The 22,874-nt window shown below is 41.7% G+C and overlaps 1 protein-coding gene across 2 annotated transcripts; it reads left to right on the forward strand.

Moving 5' to 3' along the window:
* The first annotated feature begins 39 nt into the window (after positions 1–39).
* LOC5519268 lies at positions 40–22,046 on the forward strand. 2 transcript variants are annotated; one of them, XM_032364067.2, is made up of 27 exons: positions 40–378; positions 2,132–2,256; positions 2,493–2,573; positions 2,670–2,757; positions 2,965–3,249; positions 3,715–3,846; positions 4,046–4,170; positions 4,429–4,982; positions 5,261–5,348; positions 6,143–6,224; positions 6,848–7,002; positions 8,884–9,057; positions 11,555–11,602; positions 12,192–12,359; positions 12,741–12,856; positions 13,554–13,641; positions 14,317–14,528; positions 14,673–14,899; positions 15,708–15,769; positions 15,837–15,929; positions 17,414–17,569; positions 17,876–17,944; positions 18,550–18,618; positions 18,877–18,928; positions 19,244–19,388; positions 19,973–20,107; positions 20,844–22,046. In XM_032364067.2, exons 1-27 carry the CDS (start codon positions 343–345, stop codon positions 21,245–21,247), a joined length of 3,969 nt encoding a protein of 1,322 aa, XP_032219958.2. In that variant the 5' UTR covers positions 40–342; the 3' UTR covers positions 21,248–22,046. The 2 variants fall into 2 exon arrangements, with proteins under 2 accessions (XP_032219958.2, XP_032219957.2); XM_032364066.2 differs by having other exon boundaries at positions 41–378; positions 14,658–14,899.
* Positions 22,047–22,874: the final 828 nt, after the last annotated feature.

Raw genomic sequence — 22,874 nt, forward strand, 5'->3', positions numbered from 1 at the left:
ACGCCTACTGTGACACCGCTGAAAATGTACTCTTGCACGGCGGCTCACTCGAGCGTAAACACTCTTGACTGTTATGGAATGTGACATCGTAAAGTGCTACAAACTCATTTTAATAATGCTTAGTTCCTCGAAACCTACCAGGATCTTTAGCATCAAGTAATAGTTCAAGGATATGCACTATTGATAGGCACTATCTTCAATATCCCTGACTTTTGATTGTACTCGAAAAATGATTGAAATGAACAGTCGCAACGGCTCGTTCCTCTGGCGACCTACGCGGTGTTGTGGGTATTGAATCTTGATTAGCTGATTTCCGTTTTGTTTTGCGAGGGCTTCGGAATCATGGAACGAGATCTTAAGACTCTGCGTAGATCACGGGTAAGTCGGGACTCTACTTAATATTTAATTTGTGGATAACTTCGATTATCATTAGAGACTTCAGAAGACGTTGTTATTGGCTTGCGACGTTAACTGCAGTTGAATGGCTTTCTAAAAGCCATGCTATTGCTAAACACTACAGTGGTTTCCTAAACGTAACGTCTTTCTCATTACTATTGTTAATGTAAAGATTTTATTTTCGTGGATTAGATAATGTTTAACTGTTGAATAATGGGGGAATTATTATATGCACGAATTAACTCGAATTGTTTGTTGTTGCTTGGTGATAAATAATTAAGTGTTTGGGAATTAAATTATGCTTGCCCCAATATCAAAACTTGGTATTACGACTGACTTCTCTCTAAGTTCTTAAAGTGCAACTCTTCAAGTAGAATTTGGATATTTCATTGCAAACGCTTTATTGAATGTTACAACTGTCACCATGAGAACTTTGCACTTTATATGTTGTCGCTTTGTTCTACTAAATTTTATTGGTGTTTGTTGAATGTCTACCGTTTTCTACTACACATGTTACCGTCTATGACAAAACTTAGATAGATGTAAGTAAACAGTCTGGCAGATTTGTGTAAATAAAGGGAAAATCAGCGGCGTAGCCAGGATTTTTAACAGGAGAGGGCCCATAAGGGACATTCAATGCATTTTCTCCTGTATTTTAGATAATGTCTCATACATTAACTGTATCTTTGGCTGCTAGAAAGGGGGGGGGGGGGCCCTAGGCCACCCCCTGGCTAAACTTTTGATTATAATGCTGAATTGTGGGACATAACTTGTTTGTAGTTAGCAAAGTTTAATTCTTTATTTTTTATATAATTATGGTCTTGTTCATAAGATGTTCGCTTCGTTTTTAGATATCTCTAACGCATATGTATATTTTTTGTAGGTAGCTCGTTTTTTTGTCTTTATTTTTCAGTTGTTGTCTCAGATCATAAGATGTTTTTAGATACACTGTTTTTTTTTATAAGAATGTCTAATTTTCAGTTGTGGCTGGGCCGTTCTTATTTTTGGAGCATATTTAAGCTGAATATTTTCTTAACGGTGCTCTTTAATTTTAGTGTGTACACCTATTTCAAATATGGTTGCACTCGGACGATCTATGTATCGTAACCCGCAGTGCTTCATGGGTGTCAATAAATAAGCAAAAAATCCAGGTTTCAAAAGCTGTTAATTTTTCTTGTTTACATTCTTATAAACATTCACAAGGCTTTCGTATACAAGTATTCAGCCGTTTATATGCTACCCATGAACCACCGCGGGTTACGACACATACTGTAAGTTCTCCAATGCAACCTTATTTGAAATAGGTGTACAAGAATATAATACCCAATGAATTATTAGGAAGAGAATTACACAAATGGTCAATAGCAATTATAAGGTTGTTACAATAAGCACAATCTGATTCTGAGCCTCGGCATGTTCTTAGCATGTTCCTAAAATTTGATGAAATCTCAGGCTGGACGTTCTTATAAAAAAAGGTTATTATAAAAAAAAAGAGTGTATCACAAATGCAAATATATCTGAATGACAATATCAAACTTCCTGGTTGTATTTTAAACCTGGATGAGTGCTTCTTTGCACGATTTGTCGCCTAGTATATCCTATACTATGCTTGTCATTTACCTTGAATATTTTTTTTCTTATTTTTGCTCAGATTTTCTAAACATGTCTTTTTGAGTGTACAGTTCTTTAATTTCGCTCTAAATTGAATAACTTTTGCTGATTTTTCCCAATGTAGCTGATGAACTACTCAGAGTTTCGCACAATGGCGACTGCACTTGAGCGATTCCACAAAGACGTAAATGTTGCTATGATGATTACCGGGAAATCAACAGGGGGTGACAAAAAAGAGATGGATATGAGGTGTGTCCAGTTTTTTTTTAGAATATGATAAACAGGGCAAAATTTCTCAATTCTGATTGACTGAAAGCGAAGAAATTTTAACTACGATTACGATTTTAGCTAAGATTGGACGCATGCTTGCGCTGAGGACGCCGAAGACGGCTCGAGCAAGTCCCAAATTTTACACTGCCCCTGTTATTACCTATACATATTTCATTTTTTAGGCCCTTAAACTAGTGTTTCTATTGCTATTTCAGGCCATATTTGTATGATGAGGGGGATAGCTACGAAAGGCCGTTTTACACTACTCTTCTTAAAATGCTGTATGAAGTAGCTACGTAAGTCTGTCGTATATTTACTTGATATTTACTTATTAGCATATTTCTAGGAACTAACGAGGGGTACTAATTAGAGATTTCCCTGACATGTTTTAGGTCTACTTTTTATGAAAAGCAGTATGAAGACCTGGTAAAAATTTACAAGTGGTATTGTGCCAATAAAAAGCTCATCACCTCCCCGCCGGTGAGTCAATTATATACTAAGTCAATTATGTACTCAATATTGAAATTTTTCCTGTTCTATTGCTCACCTTCGGAAACCGGGATCGGGACCTTAGGAAACCAAGGGTCTCTTCTGTCTTACCCATCCACTTATAAAAGATGGCTGTTGAAAAACTTGCTATAAAACAGATTTTGAATACACACCACAATCACATATTTTTGTTTATAGAAAATCCCCATCCCTTCACCGAAATCCTGCACTCCTGAACCAGAGGTCACAGACACACCAGACATTGAGCAGGATGGATCAAGCGATGATCTGGAAATAACTGACAAATTTATTCAAGTTCCTAAACTTCACATCCGCCCAAAGACAGCCCCGCCCGTTGAGCATCGCCAAGGTGCAAGATATGTAACTTGGAATGACGCCCAGAAAGATAATGGTCCTAAAAGACCCAGCTCTGGGAAGCCCACAGGGTTTCAGTACCAGCACAACAAGGCAGACTATGTAAAGGTGGGGAATAGCTCTTTTATATACTAATAGTCCAAGGGTGTGTCCATTCTGGGCATAAGGGGAAGAGGTACAACAACTACCCTATTGCATACCTTGACATGAAAAGTGCACCCCCTGCAACCCCCTCTTGGGTTCGGGCCTGAACACGCAACACTTTTAACTCAGTTTAAGCTTGCTAAAATATAAAAGGTTTAACAGTTTTTGTCTAATAAATAAAATCAACTACTTTATCAATGAATAAGACAAAAAAAATCAGGGAAAAGTCAGTAAAATGCAACGATATCCTTTCTGATTGAAATTGTAGGGGAAACGTATAGGATCTAAGATAAACAGACTTACAGCCGCCATATGTGTGAATATACATTTCTTCCCACTGGAAAAGTATTTTCTTTCACAAAGCCAAATAATCAGATATTATATTATATTATATTATACTCTATTATACTTTGTTTGTTGCCTATGTAGGAACAGCTTGCCAAGTCATTACGGGTCAGACAGTGCGGGCCATACAAAGAAGTCCCATACATTCCTGATAAGAGCTACAGGCACCACCTTGCTCGGCCAGTGACTGCACCTCCACCTAACAGGACACTCCAGGTAGAGCTTGGGTCGGCAGTTATCAGGCAACGGTGATGGGCTGGGGTCCAGGAGGAAAACGGGGTTGATAAAGCCTATAATGTTGTGATACTGGCCTAATGCAGAGACTTGAGGGTTGCCATAATGTACTTGGTAACCAGCACATGTGTGTAGATGACTGTTTTACAGTCTGTGTAAGATTTATTTATGCTATATACAGGTTCGTATGGAGGACCCTGCTGGGCTCAAGTCATTTGTGCTCAAACCATTCTCAACCCCAGTCCCTAAGTCGTCACCTATCAACTCGCCCCTGACATCTCCAAGGGACTCCCCCGTACCATTCAGGTAATCTACCATTTCATTAATAGCTATCTCGCCCTGACGTCTCCAAGGGACTTCCCCGTACCATTCAGATAATCTACCAATTCTTCATTCGCTCCTAATATCCCTAAGGGACAAATAATTGCCACTCTGATGTTGTTTCTCCTTGATTGATGAAAAAGATCATGTAATTAGGATCTTGGGATGTGTTATGACTTTGGTGCAAATTTGATTCTCGAGATGTGTGATATGATATGGCATTGGGCTTTTGTTTATTTTTAGCCGCGCCAAATCTCCACAGTTGTCTGTAGACTTTGCGCCTATCACCGAATCATCTGTAAAACTTAATGTTAGACTCCCACAAACAAGTGACTCATCACATCAGAACGCCGGCCAGGCTCTGACGGGAAACGGAAACGCAAATGGAGCTAAGGAAAATGGGCGCCATCAGAATGGACACGATAGCGGCTCAGGTTCTCCACCAGAAAACCAAGCTCCAGATGACCTCCCCGCGAAATTGCCCAACCAATCACCTCTCCCTAATAACGCAAGTGCTTCAGAGATCCAGCGAATTCTTGAGAATCAGCGTAGAGAGGAGGAACTCTTGGAGGAGCAGCACAGCTTACTGCAGAAGAGATTACTGCATGAGTATGACCGATATGCACGAGACTGCAGCAAACTGGATCGAGAACGGACAGCGAGTGTTGAGATGGTGTCCGGAGAACTAGCGGTGAATCTTAACGGTCGCGTGGTGCACCCTGCTCCTGTTGGCACTTATGATTTGTCGTCGCCGCAAATCATCCCCAGCTACAACCGCGTGTACTCTCACAAGCATGGTAGGCCCTTCTTTTCGTATCCAGTCGTCTCTCTTTACTGTATTTTTGGCTGCTAAAAGGGGGGGGGGGGGGGCTCGGGCCCCCTAGGCCACCCCTCTGGCTAAGCCCCTGTCCTTTGCAGTCGCCCATATTAGTTTATTGAATAATTCCCCTGTAGCGCGCTTAACGAGTGCATGACAGATGAACTCAGGTAGCTGCAAACGAGACTAGCCGATCATTCCAATCAGCACCTCACTTTTAACTCACCTTTGAGTAATGCCCGCTTCTGTTGCACTTAGACACCACAAATAACCGAAGTGCACAAGGTCCCGCTAAGCAGTCTGGGTACAGCCCTGCGAGGTACCTAAAGCATGCTGGGATGGAAAGGTTAGTGTATGGTTTCTATAGTAACCGGGTGTTGTCAATCATTAACACGCTTGTTGTCTGTAATGTGCAGTATGACCCATGACTATGCGTAACCTTTATATCGTGTTTTAACAAGTTTTTTTCCTTATTACTGTGTGTTGTCTGGTGATTGGTTGTTGCCTTGTGACGGTGTGTTGCCTGGTTACGGTGTGTTGCCTAGTGACAGTGTGTCCCCCAGTAACCATTCGTTGCCAAGTGACCATTTGTTGTCCTATGACCATGTGTTGACTGGTGACTGTACGCCCAGTGATCGTCTGGAACCTAGTGACTTTGTGTTGTCTAGTGTCTGTCTATTGCTTAGTGATCCATGAGATGCCTTGTGACTGTGTATCTCTTAGTGATTGTTTGTTGCCTTGTGACCTTGTGATCCCTATTCACAGTACGTTGCTTGTAATCATTTCTTGACTAGTAACAGCGCGCTAATACAGGCCCGTACCCAGGGGGGTGCAGGGGGTGCGAACTCACCCCCCCACACACAACGGCCGAAGGTCAACTTTCGGTTCTCAATAAACGTGCAATTTGTAGTATGTATCCAAATCCGACAATAAACGTCCCGTGGAGATACTGCAAAGGCATAAAAAACCTTTTTTTTCTTTGTTTTTTTTTTTTCGGAGGTAGTCAAATTTTTATCAGAGAACTCCCTCCCCCCCCACCCCCTCGGAAAAGTTAGGTCCACTTGGATTTCGCACCCCCCCCCCCCCCCCCCCCCAAGAAAAATCCTGGGTACGGGCCTGTAATACCCTTGTCACGTGTAGGCCGGATGAGGTGATCCGCATAGACGCCGTGCTCGGTATGGCCACGCCTATCGGGATGCAGATGGAGTACGACAGAGAAAGGGTGAGTCTGCTTCTTATCAATTCCATCAAAAGCCCCGGTCACCCATTAAAGCTTTTACGCGCTTATGCCTAGTGAACACTAGTGATATTGCGACATAACAACATAGGAGCGCGCACTCATAACGACATGGACATAATGACATAAAAGAAAAAAAAACATGTTTTTTTTCTCTTATGTCGTTATGTTTGGCTTATGTCAAAATCTCGAACCATTCACACTTGAACATATGAACATAATGGTGCACGCGCCTATGTCATTATGTCGTCATGTCACTAGTGTGCACCAGGCATAAGCATCGCAAGCAGGGAAGAACCCGTTATATAAAGGCTCGAGAAAATTTTCATAAGTTAGGATATTTCTTTTTACTTTGACTGTGCAATCAACACAAATAAAATAAACATAAGTAAATTAACGACTGCAGTAAATCATTCAAAAAACAAGTTTGAGTTATCAATCAGAAATTGAGAGTTTGAGTTATTAGAGAGGTAAAATGCTGTAAATAAATGAAGCAAATCCAGGGCGAGCTAGCTCGAGGCCTAAGTCAAGGGTCCGTGTTATCTGGATTGAATCTGTGCTTAATTTACCATTTGTGTTTACTTGGCACCCGCACTCGCATCTTGCAGGCTTCAGGGTACACCGGCTTCCGCCAGCCAGTCGCCTATATACCACACTCCGTCCCTAACACACAGGCCTCCCCTGTGGCTGTACCGACGGAACGTATACAGCTGACCACTTCGTCGTCTGCATCGACGTCAAGTCAGGACTCGGATTCGTCCAGGTTAGCGGGACCTCGAGTTGCAAGCATCCCCTCCCCCCTTCCGCTCCTTCCCTCGCCACACCCATTTACACATACCTAAGCGAGTAAGCGTAAGAGTAACACCTTACGAGTTATTGGCCCATTTAGCAAGCACCCCATCCATCCCTCCTTACCACTCCCATATACACATAAGCGAGCGAGCATCACCATAAGTTATGTGTCCTTCTTTCAAGCTCCGGGAATCGAAACATAATCGCTCTCACTCGGAACTTTTTCAATCTAGCATAATCGAATGTTTTTTTTTTGTTCGATTATGTTGGATTACTGAGCCCATCAAATCCAATCGAACGGTCAGTTGATTTATATCTTACGAGGTTCGGTAATTTGACTCGCCATATTTTGTTCAATTACCCAACCCAGTCAAAACCAATCGTGTGTGACTGTTGTGTGATCGAGTATTGAGGATTGTCTTCCCGTACTCGTATGTCCGAAGTCTCGTGGCTCGAAAAGAAAGGTCCAACGGGTTGCTGTACCGAACAAAAACCCAGGAATCTTTGGCATCATGTTGACAATTTGTAACGAGCACTGGAATGCCGTGTTTAATTTAAACAAAAAAAAAAATAGTGATTATGCTAATCATAACAATAAAGAAATGGATCACACGGTTGAATAAACTTCTTTGTCATAAACATATTTTAACCTTCTATAGTATAGCGCATATAGAATAAAACAGGAAAATAGAGGCCAGACGCGATAGCAATGTATGATCGCTACATTTCCTCTTCTTTAGATTTCCTAGGACATTAATCGCACACGTATTTGCACAGAGTTGTCGTTTTAATTGCATGCCTGCATCACTACCTATATCAGAGCAAAGCGAGTTTGAATTCAAATCCCCTATTGGACAGAATCTCCAGTGCTTGCACGCTCAAATTGAGTAGATTTCAAATTAGAACCCTTTTCCTGTCTCATCTCGCTTTGGCTATGCCTTTACGGTAAGTAGTTGGTGGTTGATATAGTGTTCCCAATTCCTATGCTCATAATTGCTTGATGTTAACCTTTGAGATAGGGTTATCTAAACCATGTCACATGGATGTTGATGACGAATATTCATTTGCCTTCAAATGAACATCATGCTTTAACGTTACTGGCTGTTTGCGCCAATAATCTGTAGAGAATTCAGTTTTATTAAGTCTTAGGCTATATATACTATGCTTATTAGTCATTATGATATGAATAATATGTGTATGATGAATAACGTGTGCCGTCTAGGTGTAGTGGACGAGTTGGTTCAATTTTATTCACCTTAAAAACGATTAAAGCAAAATAAATGCAAGATATATCAAGACTTTGGAGCAACACAATTGTTCTACAAGCTAGTAGCACGTAATTTCATACTTGCACGAAACACCAAATTCGGCACACACGTACCAAAATCTTTATCTTCAGCACTGCCCCATTCACTTTGTAAGCTATTAGATGCCAAAGATTCAAGATAATTAGGGCAAGCCCGCCACTTTATGCTAATCTTATCTAAGAAGGGTGGTAAGCTTTCTAAATTGAGTATATATAGTGGTCATTGAGTTGTGTTCGCTCAAAACCACCCATTGTTCGCAACATTTAGTACAAGGATCCCACTGATGTACCTGGCAACATCGCATAACTGTTTCCATGTGTTGGGTGAGGGGATAAAACCATATTATGCTTCACCCACTTTTACCTGATGTACCTCATATCCTGTATGTCACGCACCTCATAATCCTGTATGTCACGCAGCTCATAATCCTGTATGTCACGCACCTCATAATCCTGTATGTCATGCACCTCATATCCTGTATGTCCCGCACCTCATAATCCTGTATGTCATGCACCTCATAATCCCTTACGTGATAATTATTTCAGGTCCGGTTTGGCAGAGCAGCGCCCTCTAGAGCTAAAGAGCAAAGAACCTGAGCTCTCACCTGACAGGACTACACGTGACTACACAGTGCACTTTCACCAGAACAAGTCCACCCAGGAGAAAGGGAAGCACTTCAAGGTTTCGGGTCCAGTAGCGCCTGATACCATACGATACCAGTAAGTACTGATACCATACGATACAAGTAAGTATTGATACCATATGATACCAGTAAGTATTGATACCAGTAAGTATTGATACCAGTAAGTATTGATACCATATGATACCAGTAAGTATTGATACCATATGATACCAGTAAGTATTGATACCATACGATACCACTAAGTATTGATACTATACGATACCAGTAAGTATTGATACCATACGATACCAGTAAGTACTGATACCATATGATACCAGTAAGTACTGATACTATACAATACCAGTAAGTATTGATACCATACGATACCAGTAAGTATTGATACCATACGATACCAGTTAGTATTCATACCATATGATACCAGTAAGTATTGATACCATACGATACCAGTAAGTATTGATACCATACGATACCAGTAAGTGTTGATACCATACGATACCAGTCAGTACTGATACCATACGATACCAGTAAGTATTGATACAATACGATACCAGTGAGTATTGATACCATACGATACCAGTGAGTATTGATACCATACGATACCAGTAAGCATTGATACCATACCATACCAGTAAGAATTGATACCATACGATACCAGAAAGTACTGATACCATACGATACCAGAAAGTACTGATACCATACGATACCAGTAAGTACTGATACCATACAATACCAGTAAGTACTGATACTATACAATACCAGTAAGTACTGATACCATAAGATACCAGTAAGTATTGATACCATACGATACCAGTAAGTACTGATACCATACGATACCAGTAAGTACTGATACTATACGATACCAGTAAGTACTGATACCATACGATACCAGTAAGTACTGATACTATACGATACCAGTAAGTATTGATACCATACGATACCAGAAAGTACTGATACCATACGATACCAGAAAGTACTGATACCATACGATACCAGTAAGTACTGATACCATACGATACCAGTCAGTACTGATACCATACGATACCAGTAAGTACTGATACTATACAATACCAGCAAGTACTGATACCATACGATACCAGCAAGTATTGATACCATACGATACCAGTAAGTACTGATACCATACAATACCAGTAAGTACTGATACTATACAATACCAGTAAGTACTGATACTATACGATACCAGTAAGTATTGATACCATACAATACAAGTAAGTATTGATACCATACGATACCAGTAAGTATTGATACCATACGATACCAGTGAGTATTGATACCATACGATACCAGTAAGCATTGATACCATACGATACCAGTAAGAATTCATACCATACGATACCAGTTAGTACTGATACCATACAATACCAGCAAGTACTGATACCATACGGTACCAGTAAGTATTGATACCATACGATACCAGTAAGTACTGATACTATACGATACCAGTAAGTACTGATACTATACAATACCAGTAAGTACTGATACCAGTAAGTATTGATACCATACGATACCAGTAAGTATTGATACCATACGATACCAGTAAGTATTGATACCATCCGATACTAGTAAGTATTGATACCATACGATACCAGTAAGTACTGATACTATACAATACCAGTAAGTACTGATACCATACGATACCAGTAAGTATTAATACCATCCGATACCAGTAAGTACTGATACCATACGATACCAGTAAGTACTGATACTATACAATACCAGTAAGTACTGATACCATACTATACCAGTAAGTATTGATACCATACGATACCAGTAAGTACTGATACCATACGATACCAGTAAGTATTGATACCATATGATACCAGTAAGTATTGATACCATATGATACCAGTTAGTATTGATACCATACGATACCAGTAAGTATTGATACCATATGATACCAGTAAGTATTGATACCATACGATACGAGTAAGTACTGATACCAGTAACTATTGATACCAGTAAGTACTGATACCAGTAAGTATTGATACCAGTAAGTATTGATACCAGTAAGTATTGATACCAGTAAGTACTGATACCAGTAAGTATTGATTCCAGTAAGGTATTTGTACCAGTGGTTATTGATACAAGTAAGTATTGATACCAGTAACTATTGATACCAGTAAGTATTGATTTCAGTAAGTATTGATACCAGTGACTATTGATACCAGTAAGTATTGATACCAGTAACTATTGATACCAGTAAGTATTGATACCAGTAAGTATTGATACCAGTAACTATTGATACCAGTAACTATTGATATCAGTAACTATTGATACCAGTAAGTATTGATACCAGTAAGTATTGATACCAGTAACTATTAATACCAGTAACTATTGATACCAGTAACATTTGATACCAGTAACTATTGATACCAGTAACTATTGATACCAGTAACTATTGATACCAGTAAATATTGATGCCAGTAAGCACTGATACCAGTGAGGCGCGTTGACCGTGACAGGGCTAGCGTAACAATGCTGCGACCCCGCTAATACCTTGACGGTTCCACACTCATGAAATTGTTGGATCCTTCTCTAATTATATGTTTCTCCAGGTGGACGGACGATGGCTTTGGCAGTATGACATACATGAAAAGACTCAAGTAAGTCTGCATTCCTTCTGGTCCGCTTTCTGGCGGCTAAGAGAAGTCCTACCATTTCATTTCCATGTATCATACAGCCGTTTGCATTACAACGTTGCCATCTCATATGAAATTTCGACGTCCGAACTGCAAACACTTTTCCGTCAATCAAATGCGTTGACTTCAAAACCTGACAAACTGCTTGTCTCATCTTTTGCTGGCATTGCAACACCTCAGCTATTTTCTTGACAATTTGAGTTGAGAAATTATTTTTTTTATTTTAGAAATAAACGCAGTTTTGCGTTACGCGCACATTGAATGGCCTTATGTTCAATGTTTATAAAGATTGGGCGATTTTTTTTAAGTTAAAACTGTTCTAGACAGTTTTCTAACATATGACCCTTATAATCAAAGTGAGGTTTTCTGGTGACACGTTATTTGCTGAACATTTAATTCAACTGAATCTTTTATTAATCGCGTTATTCTCTTTCATCAAAGTGGGAGCGTAACGTGTAACATGCGTATCACTCTACACGAGGCTTAACCTTGCGTGGAGAACATGTAACTTGTGCGCTTTACCTGTAAGTTAATTTGATCTTGGCCACCACAGGTCTCCCGTCTCACCTCGGACTCCACGGAAGAATCTTAACTCTACCCACAATGCCAAGCAGTCACCGGATCAGGTCATCATGGAAACTGGGTCCCGCCCCATGAGCAAGCGCGCGCTTGCATCGCTGATGGTGGTCAAACAGCTTGGAGACGCAGACAGGAGGACAAAGTACGAGTTTAAAGTAGGCTTAAGGGGAGAGGTGTGTCAGTAGTGACTTCCTGGCGAAGCTGATGAAAGGCTTGAAGGAATGAAGACTAGAAGCTTTTGAGTTCGCAGTTTTTTCAAGTAAAACCGTATTATTGTTTTCGCAACAAATTTCGGCGGTGGAACGTTTCCATTTGACTGTTTGATTATTTCGAGGGTTGTTCCTGTGTTTTGAAGTTACTCGCTTATCTGAATGGAAGTTACTCGCTTGAGAATTCGGATTTAAATAGAGGCTCAGTGAGACTGGGTATTATTTAGGTACGCAAAATGGCGGGCTGGTTGACTAGCCATGACACATTTGCAATGTACTTGATGTAAAATTTTTACGCATATTTGGAATTACAGTGAACGTTTTGGTGGTCAGTCAAGTGGTAAACCGTACATTGCCCCTGAACCCGACCCGGAACCAACCTACAATCTGGGGTACATGAGCATTTGCCAGCCCGTGGGACCCCGCCTTGGTAAGCATAGTCAGAACAAGACCCCTTCCTCATAATATCAGGGTTTTGTGGTGCTGTAGAGTGAGTGCTGTTGCCTGTATCGTTTTGCATCTTCCTCTTTTATCTCTTTCTATTCTTTATTGCCTTTGACGTTAATATGCTGGTCGTTTATTTCACTTCTTGTTTATTTCACTTCTTTTTTGTGGGGGGAGGGGGGGGATGGGGGCCGCGTAAAAGGCTATCTGCACCTCTGTAGCCTGATTTTCATATGAAGAAACCGTTGTCGTTTTAAGGGTCTGGTACCGAGGAATTTTAGTTTCTTTTCAGAGGCTTTCTCCATTAACTAAAGATGGTCACAGTCACTGTTTTTCTCTTCTGAATACAATTCACAAAGTTTGTTTGGTACGGCAGCCCTAAAAATGACAAGAAGCGTTCAGGTTTTCCAAATAAGGAATATATTACTTTCCTTATATGGAAGTGACCGCATCTGGAAAAAAACAGCAACTTTTAGCTAAATTTTCTTGATATGTTTCAAATTTAGTTTTTTTTTTTCTCTTTTTCTTCCAACTTACTGTACCTAATCTCTTTTCTCCCACTTCGTCATATCCTACATCTACACGCCCCACTACCCCACGCCCACCCTCTTTCCCTATAATCGCTCCTCTCATCCCCGGGCTTTTAGCCTTGACTCTTTGATTCCTTTTTTTGCTTGTTGCAGGTGAAACCGAGCGCCCGTCTACAGTGGCCTGGTACCTACAGGGCGAAAATGGCCTGTATCGAGACCCTTCCTCCCCAAGATACGACAGGTATGCGATCCGGGGCATGAAGGACTATAGTTCATGTAGCGCACGGTTCGATTTCTTTTTCTACGAAAAGGGGGAACACCCCCGTGGGACAGAGAAAGGGGAAGAGTGAAGAGAAGAAGTCAGACGTACCCCTTTCAGGCCTGCAGGTTACGTGTGTCGAGAGGGGTGGGGGGTCCTGGAGAGGAACCATTGAATAGGCTTATTTGACGAGTGGAATAGTTAAAGCCGCATTGTCACCAGTTTACTTCCGGTCGATTACGTAAGAATCTCCGATTCGGAAAACACGAAAAATATTTCAAAAAATAGAAAGCAGTGTGTCTATTGGAAGTTTCTTTGAGGATGTGATTGATAATTTATAGCGGATGGCCTGTTAAATATTTCGGATTCAAATAGATTCTTTTGTCTTTTAACGGTTGAGGTTTCCGTCGGACCTCCGGAAGTAAACTGGTGACAATGCGGCTTTAAGTTATCGAGTGATGACCTTTGTGTGTATTTAGATTGGACCTAGATAGGTCTAGATAGCTGACCTATTTTTCGGATCTCAGGAATAGCTTTAGAATGTGAGCAAACCATTCCTAGGTCAGTGAATATTTTGAACCCTGGATTTTTGTCTGGACACAAACCTTCTATTATCAGATTGCTCATAAATGTATTTATTTATTTATTTTACTTTAGTGATGAGATTCGTCGTAAGAGAGATGTGCGCATACCACAGGACCGCTCATTGATGGTCCATGGAAAACACATCGGTGGCGAGTCCGATACTTGCCCGACGCCGCCCGATCTGTCAACGACCGATGTCGAAAAGCCGAAACATGAGAATTCGGAGAATATTTTCAAACCCGACAACTCTCCAACATCCTCAAAGTTAATTGAAACAAAGCCAGGTAAAAACTCTGAATTTTTTTTTAATGTTACTCTAAGGTGTCAAAGACTTTCTTTTGCGTTGTTGACGAACAATTTCTTAACTGGGTTATTCGGTACAACTTTATTGTGATTTTCATTTTTATTTTTAGCTCCTGTCTCTTCAGGGCTAGCATCTCCTAGAGGTTCTCTCCGACCAACGTCACCAAAACCGTCCCGGCCCCTATCCCCCAAACCATCCCGACCCCACTCCTCCTCACCGCATCATCGTCACATCGCCATCCCTACCGGAGGGGGGTGCTCTTCTAGGCCATGCTCCGCGCGCAGCGAGAAATCCGAGAAGACGCATAACTTCTCCGTTAAACAGTTTAATCACTTCTGCTGGCCGGATGAGGTGGGTTCAAGTATCTTAGGTTGTACCGAGGCATTCACGAAAAATACCGAGGCATTTCCTAATAAATACTCGTTTTTTCTAACTAGTAACAAAGCGCCTCCGAATGATGTCGATGCATCCCTGAATAGTCCCGAGTCTATATCCCGAATTTTCTGACAAATGTTTAAAGTAGCTTCGAGTAACCACCGAGTAGAAGAAATGTTTCCTTGCTCCGACAAAGTGTTAGCACTCAAAGCGTCAACAAAACTTTTAGAAAAAGGTGTTGATTTAGACCAAGGGTTTCTTAAAGCCGCATTGTCACCAGTTTACTTCCGGTCAATTACGTAACAATATTCGGTGATTTTTAACGGAAAACGCGAAAAATATTTCAAAATATTGAAATATTGGAAGTTTCTTTGAGGATGTGATTGATAATTTAGAGCGAATGGCAGTTTAAAGACAAAATAATTTATTAAAATCCGAGATATTAAACAGGCCATCCGCTCTAAATTATCAATCACATCCTCAAAGAAACTTCCAATAAACACACTGCTTTCAATATTTTGAAATATTTTTCGCGTTTTCCGTTAAAAATCATCGGAGATTGTTACGTTATCGACCGGAAGTAAACTGGTGACAATGCGGCTTTAATCTTGCCTGCCATCTTTCTAATAATACTTTTCTCAAAAAGTACCGGATCAGTTCCTAATTGTACAAGTAACTTTCATTAAAAAGCGGTTTATTTCTCTTCACCCTAGCCGTCTCAACCAATTAAAAGTAAGATACAACACAGCAAAGATGCATCATTGCTTTTCTTTTTGCCCCGCAGCACCTGCTCGATGAAGACTACATTCGGCAGAGAGAGGTCTGGGCCGCAGTCAATATTCAAAGGTAAAGAAGGCAATGTTAATGCTTCTAGGAGTTTTAAGGTTATATACTCACAGATCTCTTATTCCAGGATTTTCCGTGGTTTTATGGCGCGACAGTATTATCAAAACCTTCAACAGGCCGAGTTTGACCGTCAACGAAAAGCCGTCCTCACTCTACAAAGGTAACGCGACGCACCAACTCTACAAAGGTAACGCGACGCACAAACTCTACAAAGGTAACGCGACGCACCAACTCTACAAAGGTAACGCGACGCACAAACTCTACAAAGTTAACGCAACGCACAAACTCTACAAAGGTAACGCGACGCACCAACTCTACAAAAGTAACACAACGCACCAACTCTACAAAGGTAACGCAACGCACAAACTCTACAAAGGTAACGCGACGCACCAACTCTACAAAAGTAACGCGACGCACCAACTCTACAAAGGTAACGCGACGCACAAACTCTACAAAGGTAACGCGACGCACAAACTCTACAAAGGTAACACAACACACCAACTCTACAAAGGTAACGCGACGCACAAACTCTACAAAGGTAACGCGACGCACAAACTCTACAAAGGTAACGCAACGCACAAACTCTACAAAAGTATCACAACGCACCAACTCTACAAAGGTAACACAACGCACCAACTCTACAAAGGTAACACAACGCACCAACTCTACAAAGGTAACACAACACACCAACTCTACAAAGGTAACGCGACTCACAAAGTCTACAAAGGTAACGCGACGCACCAACTCTACAAAGGTAACACAACGCATCAACTCTACAAAGGTAACACAACGCACCAACTCTACAAAGGTAACACAACGCACCAACTCTACAAAGGTAACACAACACACCAACTCTACAAAGGTAACGCGACGCACAAACTCTACAAAGGTAACGCGACGCACCAACTCTACAAAGGTAACGCGACGCACAAACTCTACAAAGGTAACACAACGCACCAACTCTACAAAGGTAACGCGACGCACAAACTCTACAAAGGTAACACAACGCACCAACTCTACAAAGGTAACGCGACGCACCAACTCTACAAAGGTAACACAACGCACCAACTCTACAAAGGTAACGCGACGCACAAACTCTACAAAGGTAACGCAACGCACAAACTCTATAAAGGTAACACGACGCACAAACTCTACAAAGTTAACACAACGCACCAACTCTACAAACGTAACGCAACGCAGCAGCTCTACAACGTTAACACAACGCGCAAACTCCTTTTAGTATACACTACGTATTAGCTCTAAAAAGGTAAACCAACCAACCAGCTCTACAAAGGTAACTTAAGGTAACGTAACGCAACAGCTCTACAAACGTTATGCAACGCGCAAACTCCTTATAACTAGCGCTACGCGCAGACTCTACGTATTGCATTACAAGGGGTTGACGCGTTGCGTCAGCTTCCTCTTCAAAGAAACACGCCACGCGCAAACTAACCGACAGCAACGCAGTAACGTAGTCATCTCTACCTGTTTCATAAGCGCGAGTTTATTCTTGCAGCGTTTAAATTGTTTGCGTCTCTGAGTTCTATGCGTGGGTATCTTGTGGGGTTATCATTGTTTGCGTATCTGCTGTGTTCATATGCGTTGGTTTCTCGAAGGGTTTAATTGTCTGTATATCCTCTTTAGTCATATGCGTGGGTTTCTCGCGCGTAAGAAGATGGAGCTAAGGATGAAAGAGTACAAACCGAGCACGCGGACGAAGGAATGGGCCCGACAGTACAAGGAGGAGCTCAAGCAGCGGGAGGCCGCGCGTGCGCAGAAAAAGCATCTGGTGCTGATACAGTGAGTATCGGGGGCTCACTGCGCTACTGGCTTAAAAGAACATTCATTAACACACAAAGAACCTCTGTTCAAGTTTTACGCACCAAGTTTTACACACTTTAACGCTCTGGATTATTCTTAACTGGTTGAGTGTTTTGAAGACATTATTTCTAGAGTTGAGTGGAGTTAAACTTTTGTATGATCTCTAACGCACTAAAGTGTCTTAAACCAAGTGGGTGTTATGAAGAAGTGCTTTCTAGAGGGGAGTTAAGAATATCTCTCTAGACCTAGTTCCCACGAGGTAATCATTTCTTGGTGCTTCTCCAGGTTGAATAAAGGTGCTGAGAAACAAGACGAACAGATGAAGAACGTCAAAGCGCATCAGAATATCTACGAGTAAGCTCAATACTTTTGATGTGTGATGCGATGTGATGTGATGTGCTCGTGTTCCACTCATCATTTTGCTATCGTCTCATATATATAGTAATATGTAGCTGATTTCCCACCCCTGATCGACCTATGTAGTGTGTTATCTTTTATAGTATCTATCACCCCACCCCTGATCGACCTATGAAGTGTGTTATCTTTTGCAGTATCTATCACCCCACCCCTGAGCGCACTTTATAGTCTTCTATCTTTTATAGTATCTATCACCCCACCCCTGACCGACCTATGAAGTGTGTTATCTTTTGCAGTATCTATCACCCCACCCCTGAGCGCACTTTATAGTCTTCTATCTTTTATAGTATCTATCACCCCACCCCTGACCGACCTATGAAGTGTGTTATCTTTTGCAGTATCTATCACCCCACCCCTGAGCGCACTTTATAGTCTTCTATCTTTTATAGTATCTATCACCCCACCCCTGATGGACATATGTAGTGGGTTATCTTTAATTGTATCTATCACCCCACCCCTGATCGACATATGTAGTGTTCTATCTTTTATAGTATCTATCACCACACCCCTGAACGCACTTTATACTCTTCTGTCTTTTGCAGTATCTATCATCCCACGCCCGAGGGACCGACCAAAGCGCAAAAGAAAGCTGCGGCCATTATCATACAGCGGTACGTATGCGTATGCGTATGCGTCTCCGATATATAATCGTTAATTTCAACTTTTTCTAAAGAGACTTTCTACTATATACAAGAATACATAAAGCCTTCTATAAATTTGAGCTATGACTTTGTTTTATCCGGCCTCGAAAATGGCTACCAAAGCAATGCATCATGGTCTGGGCGAGCTCGCCCCTTCAAGTCTTCGAAGTCAGTATTTTCTAAGGCAGATTCGAACAAGACTCACCCACGTTTGCTACTCTTTTCCAGATATTTCCGTGGATGGTTTGTGAGACGGATGTACCAAAAAGTGAAGACAAAGGTACGTGGAATGAAAACACAGTCGTTCTTACCGGGGGTCCTGTGTTCGAAGATGAACCGTGATGCAGCGTGGGGGCTGGGACGATGTTTTTATAACATAAATTTGCTACTTTTTCAATTACGCGAATAGTTTGCGTGTGGTTCGAAGGATACAAACTATTATTTTCCTATACATACTTCGCGGTTGACCAAGAGCTCCATAAAGATTCGTGTGGGTTTTTACAGGCTTAATCTTGCTTCTAATGTCTAATTATCGAATAAACTGTAAAACTTGAAGCGTACCCTATTTTTATTTGTTTCCATTTTATATTTGTAGGCGTTGAAGCGCACCCTTTCGTTTAACAAGTTCATCAAGGGTTACCAAACCCTGCTTTATCGCATCCAGAAGCGTTACGGCGTGACAGATCCCACGACTGCGTTACAGTTCAACGAGCTAATGGAGTACGTGGAGCGCCTTAATAGTGAGTACCTTCCGCTCTCTTCGCTTCTTTCATCGCTTCTCTCATATCGCCTCCGCTCGTTCATTTTCCTTCAGTCCATTACTCCTTCCCTCTTCTTGCTATTGCTTTCCTTCGCTTGTTGCCCTTTTTCTGTCCCTCTGCTTCGCTTATCTTCTCCCCTGTGCGCCTTGTTGCCTCTCTCCTTGGGGCACTGGGGGCACGTGCCCCTCCCCCAATATTTTGAAAAGTTATAAGACAAAAATGACCAGTAGGGGCGTGGCTGTGCCCCAAATATTTTCTAAATGTTTCTGTATTGTACCCCCCCCCCCTGCTACAGCCGATTCTGCAGTTAAGCAATAGGGGACTTCGGCTAAGAGATCACGTGACTGTTTGGCCAAGCTTTTAGCGGCAAAATTACAGCAACAAAAAGCAACTTATTCAGCGCTTACGAAAAAATCTAGAATTCTCTTTTTTAAGAAAGGGTTTAGCTTCATTTAAATATTTTATTTTTTTTGTCGTTCTCTGGTACCAGAGAACGTTGAACTGAGAGAGAACGAACTGTTGTTTGCTTGTTTGTTTAACCGTGCCCTTTGGAAATCACGCAGAGTACGAGATCGCGTTTGAGAAGTTCGCCGTGAATGGTACGCTCAGCTACAATGACATCAAGGAGTACTTTAAAGCCTGTGGGCACCAGCCTTCGCAGAAAGAGATCGACGAAGCCATCGAAATTGTCACCAAGAGTAAGCTCAGTATTACACCCTCACGACCCTCATGGTACAAATCCTACAATACAAAACAGATACATAGAAAAAATGTTATGAACAGTTTTTATTATAGCTTTAAAAAAATAATCTGTTGCAGGGAACCTTGTTCCCTTACATCTTTCTAGGAAATAATCTAAAAAGGCACCAGTAGCACTCGTTCGCTATTACCACAGGCAACCCTGCGCCTAGTCTCGCATAAGCGAGGGGCGGCATGTGTTCCCTATGTTCTCGATGTTAGACTGGATTTGTTGAAGTACGGTTTGTTGATATTCATGAGACCTTACATGCGAACATCAGCGCAATGTTGAAAAGGGATTCAGATGTTTCAACATCTGGGTCTTTTAAGGCTTTTAAAAGTTTAGTGGTGATGAGTGTGATCGTATTGCAGGCCCGTACCCCCCCCCCCCCCCCCCCCCACACACACACACATTGGCCGAAAGTCCAATTTTGTTTCGCAATAGACGTATTCGCTACTGTAGACAAAGCTCTAAAGCATAAGCGAATTAGATAAAAAGGCATTCTAGATCACTTTGGTATGTCATTAATCTGTAAGTCAGACTCTTTTTGATATCCAAATCCGATAATAGACGTCCCGTGGAGATACTGAAATTTTGTCCACTTTTTCGGTTTTCGCACCCCCTCCCCCCCCAAGAAAATGGGTACGGGCCTGTATTGGTAATTTATCTCTTGTTTAACAGCAATGTTTTTTTAGTGTCTGCGAAGGGTCGCAACCTGACGAAGGCAGAAGCAGTGGAGGTCTTGTTTCAAATCTACGTCCCTAAAGGAACAGGTCTTAAACTGCAGGACGTTCGCAAATCCACATGGCTAAACCCGCTAAGCGAAGGGCAGGATATTATGCAACTGCTCTCGAAAAAGGACCTGGAAGCCACAAACCTCGGCAAGTGTCTGGAAGTTGTGGCCAATGCAGGGAAGGAGAACGATGAGATACAGGAACTGCTGCGGCCGTCATCAGCAAGGAGTGAAAGCAAAGCGAGCAAAAAGGGCGAGAAGAATGGGAAGACGAAGCAAGCCACGTTAGCGCAGTACCCGATGAGGCCGTCTTCATCGTCGAGCTCTCGGGCAAAGTCGCCGAAGCCGTACAAAACGCGAAGATGAAGCTGAGGTTTAACGAACTTGATATAGTATTCTTCATTGAGCACTCGGGCAAAGTCGCCGAAGCCGAACAAAAGCGAAGATGAAGCTGATATCGTCTTCTTCGTTGAGCACTCGGGCAAAGTCGCCGAGGCCGTACAAAACGCGAAGATGAAGCTGAGTTTAACGAACTTGATATCGTCTTCTTCGTTGAGCACTCGGGCAAAGTCGCCGAAGTCGAACAAAACGCGAAGATGAAGCTGAGTTTAACGAACTTGATATCGTCTTCTTCGTTGAGCACTCGGGCAAAGAAGCCGAGCAAAACTTGAATATAAAGCTGAGTTAAACAAAACTTAAACCTACACCTAGTCTTTTTCATTAGGCTGAATTGATGAAGATAGCATAACCTGGTAGTACCTTTCAACAGCGGCGTAGCCAGGATTTTTAACAGGAGGGGGCCCAAAAGGCCTTTTCAAGGCATTTTCTCCTGTATTTTAGATAATTTCTTACACATTTCCTGTATGTTTGGCTTCTAGAAGGGGGAACGCTCACCCTGGGCAACCCCCATGGCTACGCCCCTGCTCAAAGTCTTTTGAACCCGCCTGCTATTGAAAAGAATAGCGGTTGAAATAACTGGTAAATGGAAGTCGTGTCTGGAGGTATGCCTATGTAAAATTGAATTTTAAGTTCTTTAGGACCGGAAAATCGTGTCTTTAAAGAAGCAGTCACCATTAAATGATAGCGGTGAGGAAGAAACCTACACACGGATCTTCGCAATAAGAATTGTAAAATATATTTACATTAAAGTAAAATTTAAAAGGGGTATGAAGTCAATTAGCTAATGCAGTAATTATGAAAAGGGTGCTGTCATTTATTTTTAATGTTTATCGAAAACAAAAAGGAAATTTTACAGGTTTGACGGGAAGTTTTATTCTTATTGCTTGGCTGGGTCGGGTTGGAGGACACCCTTAGGAAAAGAAATAGGACTTGGAGACCAATTTATACTTTAAGGGACCAGGCCCCCTCCCCTCCCCCCCAGTCATAAACTAGCACAAGGTTTTAATGGCTGTTTTACACTCCTGTGAAGGCATTAGCCCCTCGTCGTCGGAGCATCTTTTTGTCGGAGCCTCCAACGAAGGGCTAACGCTCGAAGCGTCAACAAAACTGTTTTCGCAGTTGCGTAAAACACACTGATTTAAACTTGTGTTGATTATATTGGAGCACTGATTTTTTTTTCCTGATTGCATCACGCCTACGCAGACCACTTAGTCTCTCTTCAGCTTATCTATAGTCTTTTTTGACATTTCACAACCACCACCCCCTTCCGAGTATTTTCAAAGGGGTAACTTTGCCCTTCTTCCTCGGCTTAGTCTTTATGTCCTCTCAATACGACATTTCTGAAGCCACGAGAGTGCTGGCTGGTTTTAACAATAATGCTTTTTTGGGAGAAGTTGTTTCTGAGTTTAAGCATTTGTTTACGAATTGGTCAGAAATCAATGTTAATATTTTGAGATGGAGCCAATTCTATTCTATTCTTTTGGGAGCGCCCAAAGTACGCTGGATCCTTGAGCATGATTGCTAGGATGCGCTTTTGAAGGCCGTATATGCCTTGGATGAATCCATGAGCATTCGGGTCTGGTGATGTTTAGTT

This window comes from Nematostella vectensis, chromosome 10 (genome assembly GCF_932526225.1).
Source record: "Nematostella vectensis chromosome 10, jaNemVect1.1, whole genome shotgun sequence".
In the NCBI taxonomy this organism is placed as follows: Eukaryota; Metazoa; Cnidaria; class Anthozoa; order Actiniaria; family Edwardsiidae; genus Nematostella; species Nematostella vectensis.